The sequence below is a fragment of the Chenopodium quinoa genome, unplaced genomic scaffold (genome assembly GCF_001683475.1).
Source record: "Chenopodium quinoa cultivar QQ74 unplaced genomic scaffold, ASM168347v1, whole genome shotgun sequence".
NCBI lineage: Eukaryota > Viridiplantae > Streptophyta > Magnoliopsida > Caryophyllales > Amaranthaceae > Chenopodium > Chenopodium quinoa.
The window spans coordinates 7091913-7113297 of record NW_018742418.1 but is presented as its reverse complement, the minus strand read 5'-3'; the positions used below and the strand labels follow the sequence as shown (position 1 = coordinate 7113297).

General features: G+C 33.7%; 4 protein-coding genes across 5 annotated transcripts; 1 reads left to right on the top strand and 3 right to left on the bottom strand.

The window, feature by feature from the left end:
- Positions 1–1258: 1258 nt before the first annotated feature.
- LOC110714134 lies at positions 1259–2293 on the bottom strand. The gene has a single exon (XM_021892610.1). It carries the CDS (start codon positions 2291–2293, stop codon positions 1259–1261), a length of 1035 nt encoding a protein of 344 aa, XP_021748302.1.
- Positions 2294–2901: 608 nt separating this feature from the next.
- LOC110714124 lies at positions 2902–3861 on the bottom strand. Its single transcript, XM_021892599.1, has 2 exons — positions 3477–3861; positions 2902–3323 (listed from the first exon to the last, which is right to left on the bottom strand). Exons 1-2 carry the CDS (start codon positions 3859–3861, stop codon positions 2902–2904), a joined length of 807 nt encoding a protein of 268 aa, XP_021748291.1.
- A 4853-nt stretch (positions 3862–8714) lies between these two features.
- On the top strand, positions 8715–13692 carry LOC110712114 (probable LRR receptor-like serine/threonine-protein kinase At1g14390). Of its 2 annotated transcripts, XM_021890545.1 has the most exons (7): positions 8715–10437; positions 10907–11040; positions 11119–11359; positions 11458–11651; positions 11768–11911; positions 12052–12307; positions 13080–13692. In XM_021890545.1, exons 1-6 carry the CDS (start codon positions 9156–9158, stop codon positions 12304–12306), a joined length of 2250 nt encoding a protein of 749 aa, XP_021746237.1. In that variant the 5' UTR covers positions 8715–9155; the 3' UTR covers position 12307; positions 13080–13692. The 2 variants fall into 2 exon arrangements, with proteins under 2 accessions (XP_021746237.1, XP_021746229.1); XM_021890537.1 differs by lacking the exon at positions 13080–13692 and having other exon boundaries at positions 12052–12742.
- A 441-nt stretch (positions 13693–14133) lies between these two features.
- Positions 14134–21160, bottom strand: LOC110712123 (ubiquitin-conjugating enzyme E2 2). The gene is made up of 6 exons (XM_021890557.1): positions 20847–21160; positions 19875–20008; positions 19739–19764; positions 18462–18551; positions 17227–17315; positions 14134–14650 (listed from the first exon to the last, which is right to left on the bottom strand). Exons 2-6 carry the CDS (start codon positions 19997–19999, stop codon positions 14522–14524), a joined length of 459 nt encoding a protein of 152 aa, XP_021746249.1. The 5' UTR covers positions 20000–20008; positions 20847–21160; the 3' UTR covers positions 14134–14521.
- Positions 21161–21385: the final 225 nt, after the last annotated feature.

The following is a 21385-nucleotide window of genomic DNA, read 5'->3' as shown; positions in this document are numbered from 1 at the left end:
TACCAATTACACCTATTACTACTATCTTAGTGAATTTAGCACAATATATTTGAATTTAATGTACAGGTTTTGCAATTTTATAGTCAAAAACAAAATTTTAATCCCAAAATAATTTGCAATTTTATAGTCATTTACTCTAAAACTACAAAAATAAAAAAAACTAGCAATTTTGCGATTTTATAGTCATTAGATAGATATGTAGGCTATGTAGGGTAAAGTTCCAAATTAAAACAAGATAGATGACTTGTAAAGTTGTAAGACCATTATCAGCAGTAAGGAGAAAACAAATCCCTCAATCTCTCTCTACCCACTTTCTTTCTCTTCCCATCCAATTCCTCTCATGAGAGGTTTTTTTTACTACACCAATGCTCTAAAAAAAAACTCCTCATCACTTTATCCTCCACTATTACTATACCCCACCATAAATACACATCACCTTTTTTTTATCCTTTTTTTTTAATAATGTTTATACTACATATTTAACTTTTCAATACAATTAAAAATATGTAATATTTTTTTTTTATAATTACATTTTAATTATAATGTAATAATTTTTTAATTATTTTGGTAATTTTTTTTTTGTTATTTTATTTATTTATTTAATGACGGTTAAAATTAATAAATAGAACATTTTCAATATAATTTTGCAAAGAACGTTCTTATTAGAATATAATAATTAAAAAAAATTACAGCAATTATAGATTCTACGAAAGATGTTTTCTTAAACTTAAACGATTAAATAAGAAGCACATTTTTGAAATGAACACATAAACGGCAATACAAATACATCGGATATTAAATAACAGTACGATTACAAACTTAATATAAGCGGTTTGAAATAAAATAATACACGAGGACGAGTATTAAAACTTAAAAATGATACGATTACATTCTACAACTTTGCTTATTCGGCCGTATTATGACGAAAGTTCTGCCATATGTGCTTTACTAGATCTTGTTTGAGAGACGAATGAATTTCTCTATCACGAAGGGCAATCCTCCTCTGAAAATACGCGTTGAAATCAATGTTGGGTGGTCGCCCGTCGTTGAATTCAAATGGCTCGTTGTTATTCACCGTGGCACTTGTGCTCAGTCCCGCCCGCGTTGCTGTACATTGTGGTCGATCTTCTTCGTAGTATCGTCTCAAAACATCTGCACGTGTGTAGTTGTGTCGTTCATCCTCGACGATCATGTTGTACATTATTATACAGGCTTTCATAATGTCACAAAGAATATCTTCGTCGAAGGCCAGTGCTGGTTATCGTAGTATAGCAAACCTAGCTTGTAAAACACCGAAAGCCCGTTCAACGTCTTTCCGAACTGCTGCTTGTTGATCAGCAAACAACTTGTCTTTTTGAACTTGAGGATGTGTAATACCTTGTATAAAAGTTAGCCATTTTGGATAAATCCCATCTGCCAAGTAGTAGGCCAACTCATATTGATGTCCGTTTACCCAAAAATTTATTGGTGGTGCACGGCCTTGTAAAACATCATCAAACACCGGTGAACGGTAAAGGACATTAAGATCATTACATGAGCCAGGCATTCCAAAGAACGCATGCCAAATCCATAAATCCTGACCAGCAACGGCTTCAAGAATGAGGGTTACAGTCTTGCTACGACCAGCATATTGTGCTTTCCAAGCCGTAGGACAATTCTTCCACTCCCAATGCATGCAGTCTATACTACCAATCATGCCTGGAAACCCACGCAATTCATTTTGATGAAGGATTCTCCTTAAATCTTCATCTGTAGGTTTACGTAGATATTCACTTTCAAATTGTGAAATAACCCCCTGACAAAAATGTTGTAATGCATTCCTTGAGGTTGTTTGGCCGATACGTAGATATTCATCCACGACATCGGGGGCTACGCCATACGCTAACATTCTTATTGCAGCGGTGCATTTCTGCAACGGTGATAAACCAAGCTTTCCAGCTGCATTCTGACGTTGTTGGAAGAATTGATCCCCTTCAACCACCTTATTCATAATGCGACAGAACAAAGATCTTCTCATACGAAATCTACGACGGAATTGGTTGTCGTTATACACTGCATTACTCGCAAAGTAATCGTTATATAGTTGCACATGCCCTTTTTCTCTTTCCCTATCCATTTTAGGCTCCGGGACATTTGTTATTTCATTATTAAGCTGGGATTCTTGTGATGAGTGTTGGGGAATTAAAATATGAGGTAGGTGGTTAGCAGCATAATCATCAACTAACCGATCAAATTCAACGTTATTTGAGAAATCAGAAGAACTAGAGCTTGAGGTGGATGAAATGAAAGACATGTTTTGGTTATGGTTTGATAGTTGGTTTGTTTGGGATTCTTTCCGTTCAGAATAACATATGCATGTATATATAGTCCAAGTGACTATCAATGCATGTGAGTTGCTCTGATTTTGCATGTGAGTAACTCTGAATTGAAATTCATGTATCATTGCAATCTCTGCAATGAAATTGATGTGTCATGCATGTATATATAGTCCATATGACACTTCAATGCAATCTCTGCAATGAAATTGATGTGTCATTGCACTCTGAATTGCAATTGAATTATTGATGCATGTGATCTATGACACTTGAACAAATGATTTGACTCTTCAGTAATCTATATCATTATCATTACTTGAGTTCAGTTGATATGACTCTTCAACATAAAACTATGAAGATTTTATTGGGAGTTGTATATTTGTCATTAACCAGTACATGTGATTATTATTAAAAACAAATTTCATAAAGTAAATAATTTACTGCATAATTAATGTTATCAAAAACATAATTCATTTCACATTAATGTAAATAAAAAGGAGTACATCTTAACATTAATTAAAATAAAAAGGACTACATTGAACATTAATTAAATAAAACAGTAGCAAACACATTAACCTGATCATTATTACATGTTCCTTCTACCATAGAGTAGTGCACGTAATTCTTCCTTGTAAGCCTCTTCATCAGGAGTTAGGTCCGGTCCCTTTGCCATTAGATCTTGCAGCATTTCATAGTTGAGCCTTATCTCTTGAATTTCGACTTGTTTTTGGTGAATCTCTACTTGTTTTTGCTTCCTTCTTTCCTTTTCCATGTCGAAATCCAACTTCTTCAACCGCATTTGTGCCTCAATTTCCCTACTTGCATTATTCTGCTGCATTTGCTCACTAATGTTTGAGACTTCAAAAGCCACTCCTTTTCCCTTATTACGCCTAGACTTTGCCTTTTTAACGCCATCAGGTCGAGGAAGACCCCCAGAAATGAAACCGGTAACGGGAACAACATCTTCATCTTCAGTTCTACATCGCTTTTCACTTCCACTACTGTCATCTTTGACAGCATCACCTCAAGCTAATCTTTCCTCTCTTGACAACGCCCATCTCAGTTTTGTCCTCCACTTCGGGTCATTTTTAACCATTTCCCAACCATGGTGACAATTAAAATTATGTGGAGTAGGCTTGGAGGAAATATAGAATAATTTACTCGCATTATTAATTCGGTCTGCTTCGCTGTAACCACTTCCAGTTGCCCTTCCAGCTTCGTTATAGCAACTACTCCATTGTATTAAATCAGTTGCCCTCCTTCTCCAACGACTTTCCAAACTCCTCAAAGGTCTTGGCGTTAGGATGTGGGGTTTCTCAGCCTGCGCTTGATCATATGCTGTAGATATTTTTCGCCATAGCGCAGCTGCTTTTTGGTTTGTACTAACAATTGCATCTTCACTGAATTGAAGATACAAACCAATTAGAGCTTCATCCTCCGCAACAGACCACATTTGACTTCCTTTTATAAGTGGTTGGTTTTGATTCACAGACACTCTTGGAGGAGGTGGAGAGTATTGAGGAGTGTCTGGAATAGTTTCTTCCATTTCATCATCAAATTCAGAATTGGTCCCTTGATAAACAAGAGGTGAATGTGGTGCATAGGTAGTGTTTTCGAAAGGAGTTCGATGAGGTGTTCGTTGTGGTGAATTTTGCAAAGAAGTGTTTCCAAGGCTTTGTAGGAAAAGCCGAAATCGAGGATTTCTACTACTACTACTACTACTACTACTACTACTACTACTACTACTACTTGTCGTTTTGGATGCTTTCTCAGCAAATAAAATGGGCATGCGTCAGATTTTGGTGGGTCCCACATTTTTACTGTTCATTCTCATTTCTCCTCAACTCTTGTGCGTTTTTGGTTCTCCTCAACCGTGAGAGCTATTTTCCTCACTGATGTGGTGTTCGGTTTTTTTTTTAACACCTTAATTTTCACTCGTGAGGGCTTTTTCACTCAGTGCTGGGAGTGCTCTAATGTGTCATATAAGTATTCCAATACCTAAACTTCAACTCTATACTCTATAGCACTTTCATTATTATTGTGAACATAATTCATAAAAGAGAATTTCTAAAATTAATGATTTTCGGAAAAGTTTTTAATAAGCAAGCCCCAATTTATAACCTTGATAAACAAATTATATTTATTAAATGGCATTTCCGTAAATAAGTTTCATTGAAAATTGTGTTTTTTAATTAAAAAATATATTTTTATTGTTTGTGGGCCACTATGACAAGTTGGACAAATTTTTGGAGTTAACACCGTTAACTCACCGTTTGCTACTATTCATCTTCTTCTTCCTCCCACCTTCTTCTTCTTCATGTTCATCTTCTTCCTTTTGTTCATATTTTTTTCTTCCCACCCACCTTAATCTTCTTCCTCCAATCTCTGCTCACTTTCACCTCCTCTTCCAAGTCCGTTTGACACCATTTTCGCCGGCCTTGCCGACGAAATTAAACGAAAACCCTATTAACAAAAGGATAAATTAAATTAATGGCATGGTTAACCCTAAAGGATAGCTGAGTTTTCCTTCCTCCATTTAATTCGACTTCGTACCACCATAACGAAAACCCAAATAACAAAGTGAAAATAACAAACATGGTTACCCCTAGAGGGTAGGTAAGCTTTTCTTCCTCCATAGATGTCACTTCTTCGAGTCATAGTGAGAAGGGGTATTTTCCACCATTGAAATTGAAAGTTGAAGGAGGAGAGAGAAAACAACAAAAGGTTAAAGAAGGAGAGAGAAAATCAGAAAATACCAAAAGGTTGAAGGATGAGAGAGAAAATAACAGTTAACCAAAAGTTAGATGTAGTTTACATATACACCCTTTGATAAACAATTTTTGTTTATCAAAGTTATAAACTTGTATTTTCCGCACATGAAAACTTTTGTGAACATTATCCGAAATCTTGTTCTAGTAATTGTTACTCATCGCCTCATGTTTCGATCAGGAATTGTTTGTTTCCAAATATTAGCTTGTGTTTTAGCTAGGTTTTAATTTTGTTTGAGACAACGCATAAAGGGGCTTTAAATGGATGATTTATTCATCAAAACATACGGAGAAATCTCACAAGGATAATGTATGATTTTTCCAAATCTGTTCAACACGGCAAGCTAATTTATGAGCAAAACATTCCCATCCCGCTTAATATGGCTCCAATTAACGGAATTAATAGAAGATCGAGAAGCTTAAATATCATCTGAAACAACATCTAAAAGGCGTTTTGGCTAGATTTGACAACACTAACTAAAATTAAAAACTAAATAAAATTAGGAAAATATAGCATCTAAAATTAGAAAATTAATTAACTGAAATTGAAAAGATAGTAGCCGAAACATTTAAAATAAATTTTAAAATGCTCAAAGTATTACGGAGTAAAAAAAATAAAGTGAATGATTTCGATTTTTTATGATTTCTAAATTAAAATGAATGGTTATTTATTTAAATTACTACTTTCTCTGTTCTTTTATATTTGACCTATTTCTTTTATCACGCTTGGCAATGTAAAACTTTAACGATCAATAACTAATTCTACATAAGTAAAAAATATAAAAGTTATATATTATGATAGTACTTATTTAGACGAATTCAAAAAGATCCAATATGAATGTTTTTCCTTATATATTATTCACAAAACACGATTAAAAGAGGGGTGGTGAATAGTGCAAAAGTCAAAGCATGTCAAGTAAAAAAGAACGGAGGAAGTATATTTTAATTGTATTTTTCTAAAATATTGCACTATTTGTACAAATATTACTCCGTAGTAAAGTACATATATAGGCATATGTAGGCCAAATCACAGATTGTATTATTTTGCATATTTTAGCAATAATATTGGTTTTATCCTATTTTGTTTTTGTTTTAATTTTGTTGTGTACGTATAATATACCAAAATATTCAAGTTCCAATACTCTGGTATTATTTCCTTCAATAAAAAATACTTTGCATGTTATAAGTGAAGAGAATACTAAGGCCACCAATTTAAATATAGACAAAAATTATTTGGTCTTAGGTTTTACTCACTATTTATTTTTCATTTACCTTTGCTCAAAAACACCCCTCTTTTCTGTACTTATTTCAGTTCATATATATATATTTATCATTTCATGAGCTCCACAACATTAATTATAAAATCTGCAACAACATATCTGTCAGAAGTTGTAGTGTGCCCTCTTTCTTAAGCTAGCTTATTGGAGAATTATGCTTGTCCTTTTCATTAAAAATCTTATTTACTAATAACTACAAATGTATGTGAAGATGCCAAAACAAAATACTAAAGAATAAAGATAAGAGTAGTTTAAAAAGCAGAAATTCACCAAGGAAATTGTGTAATAAATATTGTATATTTGGAGTAAAGTTATCTTAAAATTGGTCAAGTCATTTCAGGCCAATTTATATTGAAAGTTACGATTTTCTATTTATAAGTGTTTTGGCAAAACTAGCTGTTATAGGCTTATAGTGACTGATAGTTGTGTAACAAAATATTCTCTTAAATGTCATATGTAATGTACTAAAACAATTAATTCAGGTTAAATGTAACCCTAAATTGGTTAATACTTAATACTTACTCTAAAACTAATGTTGTTGTAAGTTAATTACTTAATACACTAAGGTCTTGTTGTAAAAAGTAGTACGGAGTAACAAAATTTTTATATATAAAAAAAAATAAAATAAAAAAAAAAAAATAGTGATATTACTATTAGGCTATCAGCAAATCATGATTAAACCATGTTAGAGACAAAAAGTTACCGTTTCTTTATTCATGGAAAGCTTGTAAATTACTGAGCCACTAACTACGATTTAAAACAAAAATGAAGTGAAGAGTAAAAATAATACTTGTAGCACACCACCGACACAGCACTATTTCCCACACTAACTGTCTATCCATTATTATCAAATGTGAAATGACATTCTTTGTACTACATGCCAATTATTTGAGTTATGTCCTAATCCCATTTTTTCCAAATCCCATCATCTTTCACATTATTGTTACATGTCCATTATCGTTTGGGATGTCCATAAACAATTCTCAATAATTTTTATATATTGTGAAATACAATACCCCTTATGAATAACATCGAACTCATGAATACTTGTATAAGAAATGTAATATATGAGTTTATACTCCGTAATAGTTGGACAGATTATCTCTATTCTTCACGGAGTAGTTTCCACATGTAATATGTATGAAAAGAAAATTAAAAAAACTAAAAAATTAAAATTAAAAAAAAAAAAAATGAAAAATCCATTAGTAAAGATATTATGAATTATATATATATGGCAAGTACAAACCTTAGCCAGTTATCCCTTGATAAATTGACAATATAAGGTGGTACTGGTCACCACCATTGCTAATAGGTCATTAATACACAGACTACACATAAAAGGACATTTTCTTTAAGACATGTCCACTTTATTAATTTTTCTCTTTAATTAAAGATTTCAGTAGACAATTCACATTATTAGATCAGATGAATAATTTGAGTAAAGTACAATCTTTGGAGTATTTACTGTGCAAGAATATATGTTGGAGAATACAAAAATAAGAGATTTTTTTTTTTTTTTTTTTTTGGTGGAATGCTACTAAAATATTACGGAGTACTATTATCAATTTATCATTCAATATTAAGCTAAGCATCTTCCTTTTCTTTTTTAATAAATAATTTAAGTCCTTATTTAATTATTTTCAACATTTAATTTTGTACTAAGTAAATATAATTTGAAATGTCCTAATCGAAAATTTCCAAATGTTGTTCCACCATCATTATGAATTTACGAGACTAATGAATAAACATACTTGATAATGAATGCACAATCAATGATGATCATCTTATCAAAATAAGTGTATCAGAAAGACAATCAAAGATAATTCAACTTGAACCAACTAAAATCAAAATTAACTTAAATTATATATTGTTCACCAAATATGAACCGACTTGAACTAATTCATTTTGAAACGATCTAATTGTCACCTCTGAACAATGAGTATTTTGTTGATATGCTCTTTCAAGTCTAATTAGTCAACACACTAAATCATTAACAATAACGTTAATATGTACTACTACTACAACTATCATTATTATATTTTACTTTCATGATATATCCATGATCATATCACGTGCTTCGAGATACCACCACCTCCAAGATCAACCAATAGTAATATTAGTCAAACCCCTTGAGATCTCACTTGACTAAACCCAATGTTTGACTACCTTAAATCAAACGGTGATGAGCAGACGAATCCATATTAATTATAATAGGCTGCGTTACAGAGGATCAAAGCTAGTCTGCTCCACTGCCTTCTTAGTGCATTGACAGATTGGCAAAAATAACTCACAATTCTACTCTTATTTTTTATTATAAAATAATTATAAATAATTCCACTGAATAAATAATAATTCCTCTGTTTTTGCTCTGTTTAGATTTTTGTGCTATCTAATTTTCTCCATATTTTAATTGCAATTTGTACATTTAATTTTTTAAAATTTTTATTTTTCCGAAGGAAACAAACAAACTGGGTTAGTTGGTTCTTAAACTTGTTTATAATAAATGTTCATATATGTACATCTTCTTTAGTTAGTTGGCTCATTTACTTCTTAGCTATCACATTTTGTGCCAAAATTTTGATCAAAAAATCTTAGGTGGGAATTTTTGAGGCAATACCCAGATAAACAAATTTTCAAGATTTTTCATTTCTTTTGAAGGTGACATTTTTACTTCTTTTTTCAACAATTTCCTCTGTTTTCCTCTGGTTTTAGGCCAATTTATATGGCCAGTTTTTGAGTTGCTTTCAGTTGTAACTCACAAATTTGTAAAAAATACGACTACCCAGAAATTGGAAATGATGGAAAAGAATTTCAATTTCTGGGTTTGTCTTAGATTATGCTTTCTCGGTTCGGTTCTTGTTGGATTCATCTCGATATCAGAAGCACAGGTTAATCCTGCAGAAGCAAGAATCCTGCTACAACTTCAGAAGTATCTAGAATACCCAGATTCTCTAAAATCATGGCAACAATGGACTGATTTCTGCTTCTTACAACCATCACCTTCAGTTACTGTTGTATGTTCAAATGGGCTTATAACAGAATTAACTGTCATTGGAAACAGAACATCTCCATCTCACTCTTCAATCCCACTAAAATCAGGCAAATTTGCTGTTTCTGATCAAACTTTGTCACAAAAATTTTCCCTTGATTCATTATTCACTATTGTCACAAAACTCAGAAGCTTAAGAAAACTTTGCTTAGTTTCATTAGGAATTTGGGGAAGTTTACCTTCAAAGATCAGCAGATTTCATACCCTTGAAGTCCTTAACATGAGCTCGAATTTCGTCTACGGCGAAATCCCACCACAAATTTCCTTAATGGAAAGCATACAAAGTATTGTATTGGCTGATAATTTGTTAGATGGAAATATTCCAGATTTAAGTACCTTACAATCTCTTCAAGAGCTCGACTTGAGCAACAACCAATTAGGACCAGATTTCCCTTCATTAGGAAGCAATGTAGTAAGCATCATATTAAGAAATAACACATTGCGATCACAAATTCCATCCCGAATTAAGAGCTTTAATCAGCTTCAAAGATTTGATGCATCCTCAAACAACCTCATTGGCCCGATACCGCCTTCTGTTCTATCTCTTCCTGCATTATGGTACCTTAATCTGGCAGAAAATCAGCTCACTGGTGAGCTCCCTAAGAGTACTACCTGTGGTAAACGACTATGGTTCGTCGATATTTCACGTAATTTGTTAGTCGGACAGCTTCCGAGCTGCGTTAGCTCGGAAGCTGGCAAGTATAGGAAAGTTTTGAGTGTGTGGAACTGTCTTTCGGGTTCGAAGTTTCAGCACCCTGCTAAATTTTGCCAGAGACAAGCTCTAGCTGTGATCCCACCTCCTAAGAAAAGTAGTAGCGGTAGGTTACATGATGATCAGAAGAATTCAGGGATTAAATTTGGGCTGATATTTGGTATAATTGGTGGGACTATTTTGTTTGCTGGTACTGTTGTTTCTTTAATGTGGTTGATTTGTAAGAGGAAATCAAAAGATGTTGAATATCAGCACAAATATGATAAATCTGTTGGTGGGAAGTTGGCGAATCGCCCTTCGCCTATTGTTGATGCAAGTAAGATCTCTTTCTCTCTTTGCAAAATCATCATTTATTTTTTGCATTTGGATCATGTTTTTGTAATCTATGAATATCACAATTTGTCTCATTTTTTTTAATTTTGTGTCCGAAATTCAAATTTTGTACTATATAGTTTTTGAACAGTCTAAAATAATTAGTGGAGTACTATGATTTATTGTCTTGAATCTCTCGAATTTGAAAATTTCTTCAAGAATATGATCATGGATCAATGATAACATAGACCTCACAGAAAAAAAAAAAAAAAAAAAAAAAAAAAAAAAAAACAGTTAAGGAACCCAAACATTAGTAGATTACTAAAATGGGAGCTTTCTTGCATAATCAGAATTTTCTTCCTATTAAGAATACATGTAAATTACTAAATTACTAATTTTAGTGCCTCAAGTTTTGGTTGGATTGATAAATGATAATTATCGCAGAATTGATGTACTTTAATTGTGTTGCACAGAGTATGGGCCAAAATCGATGAGAATGCCAGCCCTTGGTCTTCCATCTTATCAGTCATTTACCTTACAAGAACTAGAAGAAGCAACAAACAACTTCGACCGAGTAAACTTGGTTGCAGAAGGATCTCAGGGACAGGTATAATCACACTCTAGGTTCGATTTTTTGCAAAAAATCAGAATGATTAACTAATTGTTGAAACCATTGTGGTTACAGCTTTACAGAGGTTTGCTTCAAAGTGGTACCGCGATTTTGGTCAGATGTATAAAAGTGAAAGAGAAGCTTTCATCCAAGACATTGAACCAGCAGTTAGAAGTAATAGCACAGTTAAGACATCAGAATCTGGTTTGTGTTCTTGGACACTGTGTTGTTGCATACAAGGATCGCCATCAGGGTAGCACGATCTTTGTTGTTTTCGAGCATGTAACAAATGGTTCATTGAGGGAACATTTGACAGGTAAATTCATACAAGAATTCATTCAAAATTTTACACCAACATTTATTTTTCTCCAGGAAATGGTATAACATACAGTAATACTTTTTTTTCCCGGGTAGATTGGAGAAGAAAAGATCGTCTAAAGTGGCCGCAGAGAATGACAATCTCAGTGGGAATTGCAAAAGGAGTTCACTTCCTTCACACAGGAATGGTACCTGGAGTTTTTGGAAATGAATTGAGTATTAAGAATATCTTGTTGGATGAAAGCCTTACCCCAAAAGTCAGCAACTACAGGATTCCCTTACCTTTCAAGGTAATTATTCTGAACAATTTATGCTATTGAATATTGTAGTTTGTCTGATTAGCCTCATTTTATTTAACTTCATTTATTCTTTTGGTTAATTGGTTTAAACTGCTTGAAATTTGCAGGTAGAGACACCAAATGGCCAAAATGCAGCTATTTCGATACACCCGGATAAGGATGACATATACAAAGTTGGTGTGATCTTGCTTGAGTTACTAACTGGTAGACAGATCACATCAGAAAGCCAAGTAGATGAACTAAAGCAAGAGGTATATTTTAAGACCCACCACCCCACCGCCTCCCCTTCTACATACCCAGAACTTTCCATACAGATGCTCTTTTATGTCAAAAGTCGATTCAATCATAACCCACTTGTTTTTTTTCTTGTTGGGCATCTTTGATATTGCAGCTGGAAAGGAGCTTAGCAGAATCTGCATCAGCACTTCAGCGCGCTGTTGACCTGTCAATGAAGGGTACTTATGCTTATCAGTCCATCAAAACTGCTGTTGAACTCGCTGCCAACTGCCTATGCAGTGATCCCAGTAGACGGCCTCCCATGGAGGATGTTGTATGGCATTTGCAGTACTCGATTCAGGCACAACAAACATGGACTAGCAGTGGGAATCTTGCTCTCAACAGCGGAAATCTTGGGTTGCAAAAGTGATGTATGTCAAATACCGTAAATATGGTGACTCCTGCTCCTACACAGATCCTTGTAAAATAGTTTCCCCTACCCCTCCCCCCCCCCCCCCCCACCCCACCCCTCCAAAAAAAAAAAAGAAAAAAAGAAGCCTTGTTCAAAGAGTTAATAATACACCTATACTTCTAGAGTTCTAGTTATTAATTACTGTCAAATTGTCAATCATAATAAAGTGGGCATCAAACCTGTGTTAATTCTTCTTGAAATCGTCGTGATAGAGCATTGTAGTCAAATTCAAGCAATTCAATTTGAGCATTGTAGTCCAATTCAAGCAATTCAATTTACTAATACATCAATCATCAATGAATTTTGTGGTTTTAATAATCAAAATTTGCAGCAATGAGACATTTGAAGAAATTGTCTGTTTCAGTGATAAGTCATCATTGCTGTTACAAACTCATTGACGCTGTCTTGTACTTGTGAATTGTGATGAATATATGCCGGTTAGGGTTTGGGTCAACCCCAACTGAACCTGATATTTTCGGGTTTGGGTCAACCCGAAAGTTACCTGATTTGACCTGATTTTTTTTATCTGGGTTTAAATCAAGTTATTTTGACCTGAAAATGACCTAATATTAGCCGGGTTCGGGTCAACCCGAATGTAACCTGATTTGACTCGATTTTTAAATTACATTATCTAGCAAGTCTAATTAAAGATTAGATACCAAAATATAGTATACTAAATAAATTACAAACCAGAATTCAAAAGCAATCAATGTTTTTTATTTTTTGTACAGACTTTAAAACCAAGGATAGGATGAAGGGGTGGCAATCTAAGCTCTTAAATATGGTCGGAAGATGCATCAGCTATTGGCGCCCAATTCAAGAAAATAGTGGTTGAAACGGATGCTATTGCACTACAAGACACGATTGAGGAAGTGGAGAATTATGGAACAAATGAGATGGCTGTAATCTTGAAAGACTTAGAGGAGACGATGAAAATGGATTGTGAGATAGAATTCAGCTACATCCCAAGAGAAGCAAATTTCGTGGCTCATTTCTTAGCTAAGCTGGGCATGGAAATGGAGGACCCGGAAGCAATTCACAACAGCGTTCCAACCTGTGCAAGAATTGCGTATGAGGAGGATTTATTTGTTAGTAACTACTAAGATGATGTCCTTCCTTTTGGCTGCTGTTAGGTTCACTACGAAGGAGAAATTTTTCACTAGTCTGTTGCCTTTATTTATTTAGTACTATGCCTGGTTGTACTTCTAATTTAGCTGCTTTAGCTATTTTGATTTGGGCTGGTTTAGCCATGTACTAGGATATTTTAGTTTAATTAATATATCTCCCCTTCTATTCTAAAAAAAATAAAAAAGAATACATACTACCTACCAGGCTACCATAGTACCAAAAATTCATGACAGTAGAGGTGGCAAACATACTTGGTTTAGTTCAGATTGCATACGTTCAACATCAGTAGGGCCATATTTATGTCTATATAGGTCATTGACGTATACACTACAGAGTTGTAAACTTCAGTCCAAATTTTTTGGTCGCATAGCACGTTGGGTCACTTTCGGGTTGTCTAGTTTAAAGAGTACATTAAATTTGGATCAGTTCTACTAAGTCATAACAATCACTGTAAAGCCTGTTATGTACCTTCTAACAAATTACTGTAAAAAGGTCTTAGCACACACTTCTTTTTACCCTCCTAATTCGTATTTTGCCAAAATTATACTACGCTACTCCGTCATCCTATGAACATCATTAAATTACAGATGTCATAGGATATAACACCTGTATAGTTCTCAAACCTAAAGATCCCAAGAGTCAGGCTTTTGTTCCAAGTACAGTAAGGCTAACACCTTTTTTCATGAAAATACAGGATGTCAGAAGCAACCACATAACAGGATTCTGCTCAATACTTCATTCACATATACTGATATACAAGACAAAAACTAAAAACTCAGATTGAAACCTAAAACATGAACAATCAAACACAATCTAAAGCAGAACTTACATAACTTGCAATGTTCAACAGACACATCCACAAGGATCTAGCATTCCTTTCTGAACAAGTACTTCAGAAGTCCAGATATTATAAGATAAATCAGATAGTTTCACAACAAATTGTTTTTTGTTTTCCATTTCACCCTTTTGTTCTAGTCTCCTGAAGTCACTTATCTCAGACAGGACACCGAACTTTCTTCACAGGTTGTATATTTCAAACACAGGATTAATCAGCAGTCCAACTCTGCTCAACAATCTCACGCACTCTCCTATTATATTCACGCTTGTTCTCACTGAACATCCGTGCAGCTTCTGAATTTGCAGGAGAGTTTGGGTTTGGATCACACAGCAAAGACTACAAGATTTCAAAACAGGTGTGTGAGAGGAAGACATATAATTCATATTGCTTAAGGAATTGTATCAATAATAAACATGTGACATACAAAAGAAGAAACAAATTTTTTTACTTTTCACATATCATTTATTTAAAAAAGGCATTAAACCACATGTGAACTAAAAATGCTAGGAAGTAGGAACCACCCATTAAGCTCAAACTACACACACACACACACACAAAAAAAAAAAAAAAAAAAAAAAAAAAAAAAAAAAAAAAAAAAACCTACAAACAAGCTTTCTGCAATTGCTGCCAAAATGGGGCAACAAAAAAGGACGACCAGACCCTGGTTTTCCCAGGGAATAGCATAAAAGGTGTAGTTAGTGATCCAAATCAGTTTTACCTGGGATGGTGGATGCACCAAAACTAGGCAATCTTATTGATCTCAAAATAATGTGTATTAAACCCTTCAAATCAGAATAAAAAAAATAAAATAAAAACCTTGGCTTCCTGGTCCTACATTCTCGAAAATGTAAACATGTATTACTTCTATCTCAGATAAGCATCAATATTTACACTGACCATGAAACACTGAAATAAATCACAAGGAAAAGAGAGCAGAATTTCAAAATTCCACCACCTCATATACATTATTAAACAATTCCATTGATCTAGCAAATGCCCTATTTAAAAGAAGTTCCAGAACAGTTTGATGCTCAGTAATTAATGTTAAAATGCTCTGAATTGTCTGCAATTACTTTTCTTGACCTTTAGTACTCATTTATTCTTTAGTCCATCCTACAAAAATAGATACCCAGTCAATCTACGGGTAGCATTTACAAGGAATAACCACAGTGAGTTGCACCTTCATTTACTATTGCAAATTTGTGCAAACCTCCATCATCAATGAGTTAATTCCTTCACAAAACTTCTATTAATTCTAGCTGCTCAAAGAATTCATTTGATTATCTAGTCTTTCTCTTATCAGGATCATGGCGACTACCAAAGCAGCATGCATAAATACTTTATCTCCTGAACCCAAAACAATCCCTACCTTTCACAGCTCAAAATCCTTGCACCTAAGACCAGCCGCCATCAATAGCTCAACTCATCCCCCGAGCAACATTTAATTGAAAACTATACTGGATAATTCACTAGGGCTTTTCCTATTACTCAAGGGAAACAAAAGATTAATACGCAAATTCTAAAGTTTCAGATGTCAGGCAAGCATTAAATCTCACAGCAACTCCAATAAAATAACTTCCTACCCTTTATTTAAAAAATAAATAAATAATCCAAAACACTACAATTTCAGCATGCAATTGCACTAACCAAAACCACCACTCTCCTTTGTTCCATAGGCTTTACTAAAAACCCACTTAATAATAGGTCACTTCATCAAATTGTTTAGAACACTAACCAAAAATGCAATTGCACTAACCAAAACCACCACATCTCCTTTAATCCATAATCTTCACTATTAACCTATCACAAAATAGGCTACTTCATCCAATTGTCTAAGAACACTACCAACATTTAACTGCCTTTATCAATGGAACAACAAATGCTAAGGCAGGCAGCATTTGTCACCTGATCTGAATACATTCCTTCCACCAGGAAACACCTCCTTCATCAGTAGCAATCATTAGAAACTTGAATTCACAGGATACAACTGATCATGCCTATAGAAAGATGGATTTAATTACTATATAAAGGTGTGTGATTATTACACTTATACATTGTAGATGAGAAGGGCATTTGCTTTTGAGAAGCATTTCAAGGAAGTTGATTACGGGAAATTGGATGATGAGATTCTTAAATATTTGCTGGAATCAGAAATGTACTGCAGTACTACCATGGTGTTTATGCTACTTACCATTTTTCTTAAAAAAATATATATATAAAAGTATAATAAGCATACTTCTTTCTCATATTTTTAAGAAATAAGCAAACACCCTTCTCATTAACAGAACTCTTCAAAACACTAAATAAAATGAGGATTCAAAACATGTATGATTCTAATCTCTGACCCAACAATCTTGTTACATGAACCTAGGGAGGATCTCATAAATCATAATTGAGGCCAATACTACAAGACCGAGCTCATATGAGACTCGAATCATCAAACTTCCTACCTAAAAAGATGGAAACTTCTTCACTCTTTCTCTTTAATTATCTCTCTTTAACTCTTTCTCATTAGAAACTAGAATGGGCATATATCAGGTAGTATGACATCCCCCAGAGCAAGGAATCAAAACAAAATGCAACTACACAAAATACATATAGAGCACAGCTGAAAATAATGTGGCATCAAAATATTTCAGCACACATGGTATTGTGGCATCAAAATAATGAAATTCTACAGCAACAATGTTTCAAAAGAAGAGGTTGTATTGCCTCCCAAAATGGTATAAACTTTTTACTCAACATGGAAGAAGATATAATCTTAAGTAGATCACAAGCATTAGCAAGAAGAAAATGATCACCACTATCAAAAAATGAAATTAAAAAAAAAAAAAAAATATATATATATATATAGAGAGAGAGAGAAATAAAGAAATATAAACTAGTTACAAATGTTCAGGGAAACTCATTACCTGAATTGAGGTTAGGATCGCAGCAACATCATATATAGGACTCCACTGGTTTTGTAGTATATCAAGACAGATGCTTCCATCTGCATAAACTAATAAAATCCCACCCAAAAAAAAAAAAAAAAAAAAAAAGGCAAACATACACATTGCAAGGTTAGAACAAACAAAAACAAGTTTATTACCGTATATAAAAATTGCAGTAGCAGACAAATAGATACATGCAGAAAATAGTCAAAATCTGTTGAAGAAGAAATCATCTTTTATGGCATGATTGTACTAAAAGAAAAAAGTGACCAGACAAACATTAGGCACAGTATCTAATTGGATAAGAACAATAAGCAAATTGCAGCATAAAACTTAAAGTGCATAATCTTTTAGTAAGCCTCTTTTTCTTTTTTTTTTTTTTTTTTTTTTTTTTTGAAGATTAATCTTTGAGTAAGCTGAGCCACACCCAGCAAACCAAAGTTATATACTCCCTTTTTAAGATTGTATTACATTGACCTTGGCCCTATTCACGTGTATCACTTTGACCACGTAATATATAAAAATAAATGTTATCAGTTATCACGTAATATATTACAGGATATGTATCATATGTCTAAATTTATGTTTTTCAAAAATTTTAATAGCTTTTAATTCAACATAATTAAAGATATAAGGACAAAGTAGTGCATTGGCAAATGTGAAAGTCAATATAGAACAAATACAAAATTGGAGGGAGTATTTAAGCATCTAGCTCGCATCCTCCACATATAAGAATGGCTTGCCAGTGTTGCTTTGCAAATACGCAACTAAGGATAAAAAAAGAAATTAATTATTACTTGCTCCATGCAAGATCATCTTAAGCTAGCCATTATAAAACAAGCTAGCCAAAGTACAATGAAACTATACTGTGGTATCAAGTCTTTCATGATTAATGATACAAGGCTAAAATCCCTGTTTGCAATGACATTGTTCACAATTTAATTTTTAAGATCTATGCGTCTTCTTAATCATTCCAAAATATTATCCTTCCACTGAAATACTGATCGAGCCAAAGATAAATTGTAATATATAGATTCGATTGATCAAATGGCATTTTAAAACACAAATGACAACAATACAATTATGCATCAAAAAGCCTCTAGATAAAACGCTCAGCACCAGAACTGGGATTTAACAGTAACAAGCAGAACATAATACACTGCAAGAAGACAAGCATTCTTCTTGAATATAAAAATTTAATAATTAGCACTTACTATTTGGATGAAACATCCGAGAGACAAAGCGAACTGTAGGAGGCTTATTTGGGTAGTCCTCAGTAAACTGAAGTGTCAATTTGAACGTTCCTGACATACTCAAAACAAATTACAGAAAATAAGTAGGAATAGAATTCATGAAGTTAAGCAAATGAGCAAAAGAACACAGATAAGACAGATTAGGAAGAAAAAAAAACATGGTCAAACTCAAACAAAAACTCCTGCTCTATGTTGCACACTCAGATTTGGTGTCAGTCGGACACGTAGTCGGATCCTTCGACACTCCAGATTTTATAAAATCTTGTATAAGGGCATTATATATTTGGGTGTCATACGTGTCGAAGTGTCAAGAGGATCCGACACTCGATGTACATCAGGGTGTCAGAGTAACATAGCTTCCGCTAAACACTTCAGCAGTTTTTTGAAGTACCACACTAATACATACATCTTGAAGAATGAAAAAGTAATATCTGTGAATAACAAGATACTCCTTAGATCCTCTCCTCACTAGAACACGTGTACAATCTACCATATACTAGACGTTGTAAATGACCAGCAGAAAACAGCCATCAATACACGAACATTAACAGTTATAATAAAACGGTATTGAATGAGCACAGCATCACGTGTCCCACGAGTAAATCATGCATTCAATATGAGAAAGCTGCAGTTTAGGAACTATATCGAACCTAATCAATATTGTGAACTAGAAGAGAGAAGAAAAATCAGGTTCAGAAGATCTTTCTCATGAAATAGGAGTTCCATAAACCGATGTCCATCTGTGTTCAAAGATGAATGTGGTGGTGATGTGAAGGTTAATGAGAGTTATTTGAGGAAGAAACAAAGAACAGATTGATATGGTTCAGGGCTTCAGGCATATCCAACGCCAACATCAGCATGCAGAAGTCTGGAATACGGAGATGTCAAAGTGTTTGGCGATAGAAAAAAAAAAGTTGAGATAGACCAAGGATGGCTAGGACGGAAAGGGTAAAAAACAGTAAATGAAGAATCACATTGCATCGGATTGGAGTGAATGATGGAGAAGGATCTGTTATTTGGGTTTGAGTAGCTGACCCCATCTCTTTAGATTAAGGCTTTAATAATGCTATTGTGGTTCAGAAGTGAAAAAAATAACATAACATAACAGAAGATTAACAAATGGCATAATAGTTGTGAACAACATAATCAGCACGTTTGATTTTACGTCGAACAAACCATAACTATACTATGACATGAATAAACCATATTAAATAGATTGCTCCAGAGTTCCTCCTTACCTCCATCCCAAGGGGTGTCATCAGGACTGCAATCAAATTGAAAAAGAGAAAACCATTAGACAATATTTGTGTTTCTCTCTTGCAAAGTTGCAAATTAAAAAACCTGCTAAAAACTTTGATAACATTTTATGCCTACCCAAATATAACTGCATTCCAGAGCATGATGTTATTATCTTGAGGAGCACCACTAATCCCAGCTGGTGGGTCTTGCTGCAGACGCTTGAAATCCCTCATCAACCTCTTTCTTGCTGGAGTAGACATCCTCACCGCCTAAAACATTAACCAAGGGAATAGCTTTAGCACAGAAGAAAAAAAAAAAAAAAAAAAAAAAAACTCAAAATACGTAAAGAGGCACTTCAATTTAACAAGAACTATTTCCTAGGGTTTAACCAATTCTAACCTAATAGCATTAAATATTTTCCCATGATGAACAATCACAATATGCCAACAAGAAAACCCTCAAAACAAGCTGAAAAGTTAACTAATCAGAGAATTTCGGGCCTCAGTTCGTGATAAGCTAATCAAGATCACTATTTAGTCATACCAAAAATCCTCTTTTCCAATGAAAATGAACCATTTATTACTTTAAAATGACCTCTTTTCCAAAGAAATTCGATCATTTACTACTTTAAAATGATTACTGAAATGGAAAATCACAATCTTCCAACAAGTTATAAATTCTTCTTGCAAACAAAAGCTGGAAAAAAGTAATAACTAGTTAGGTTTTCATCATTCAAATAGAAAACCTTCTTGTAAACAAAAATTTGCTTACTTTTCAACAACTAATTAATCACCCCAAAATTTACTTATTCTGTATATTTATCATCAAAAACAAACAATCAGATCTACGACATACTTCAATTTTTAATTCACAACAACATAACACCCGTTACAAAAAAAGTGGAAAATGATTCTTTGAAAAAATATCAAATTAGGGTTGAACAAGAAAAAACAAAAACCTAATCAAAACTAAACTTTACTAAAACCAAGACTAACTTTCATCAAAAACAAATTAACAATTTACTCATAAAAGAGCCAAGAACAAGCATTAATTCGACCAAAATTAAAAAAAGATTAAAAAAAAAAAGGCGATAAAATTCGATTATACCTGAGAATCAAACGCGGCGATAAAAGTGAGAAGAAATCACGAAAGGAGCTCAGAATTGGGGGATATAGCTGAGAAATTAGGGATTTTAGAGAGATAAAAAGAAGAACAAGAAGAAGATGATGAAGGGAGGTGAGAAAACGCGGTGTTAGAAATGAAAATACATTGATCGATTAGAAAGAAAGAGAAAAGAGGAGAGAGAATATTGGAATTATATATGGGAATGAGATCACCAAACCAAGCTGTAACCGAGAGTGCTCGTAGTGGAAATACGAATTTTGTTTATTCATTTTCTAAATACTCGCAATATTTTAACATAATTTTTTTAAAAAAAATTTGCGGATAATATGTGAAAATTAATAAGAGTATGTTTTTTTGGGGCAAAAATTAATAAAGCATGTGAAAGTAAATCAAGTAGAGGGAGTTGGGATGAACCAACCCCTCGAAAAGCCATGAATACCCTTTTCTGGAATGTTCGAGGACTAGACAATCCTCAAGTTGTAGGCGCACTTCGCAATTGGTGTGCTTCTCTAGCCCCTAAT

Coding starts and splice junctions, on each gene's coding strand:
- LOC110714124 (XM_021892599.1), bottom strand. CDS start 3,861: ATGGAAGAAACTATTCCAGACACTCCTCAATACTCTCCACCTCCTCCA. Junction 3,324..3,476: donor AGACCGAATTAATAATGCGA/GTAAATTATTCT, acceptor ATGCTGTCAAAG/ATGACAGTAGTGGAAGTGAA.
- LOC110712114 (XM_021890545.1), top strand. CDS start 9,156: ATGATGGAAAAGAATTTCAATTTCTGGGTTTGTCTTAGATTATGCTTT. Junction 10,438..10,906: donor TTCGCCTATTGTTGATGCAA/GTAAGATCTCTT, acceptor TGTGTTGCACAG/AGTATGGGCCAAAATCGATG. Junction 11,360..11,457: donor ATTGAGGGAACATTTGACAG/GTAAATTCATAC, acceptor TTTCCCGGGTAG/ATTGGAGAAGAAAAGATCGT.
- LOC110714134 (XM_021892610.1), bottom strand. CDS start 2,293: ATGTCTTTCATTTCATCCACCTCAAGCTCTAGTTCTTCTGATTTCTCA.
- LOC110712123 (XM_021890557.1), bottom strand. CDS start 19,999: ATGTCTACTCCAGCAAGAAAGAGGTTGATGAGGGATTTCAAGCGTCTG. Junction 19,765..19,874: donor TGGAATGCAGTTATATTTGG/GTAGGCATAAAA, acceptor ATTTGATTGCAG/TCCTGATGACACCCCTTGGG. Junction 18,552..19,738: donor TGACACCCCTTGGGATGGAG/GTAAGGAGGAAC, acceptor TGAGTATGTCAG/GAACGTTCAAATTGACACTT.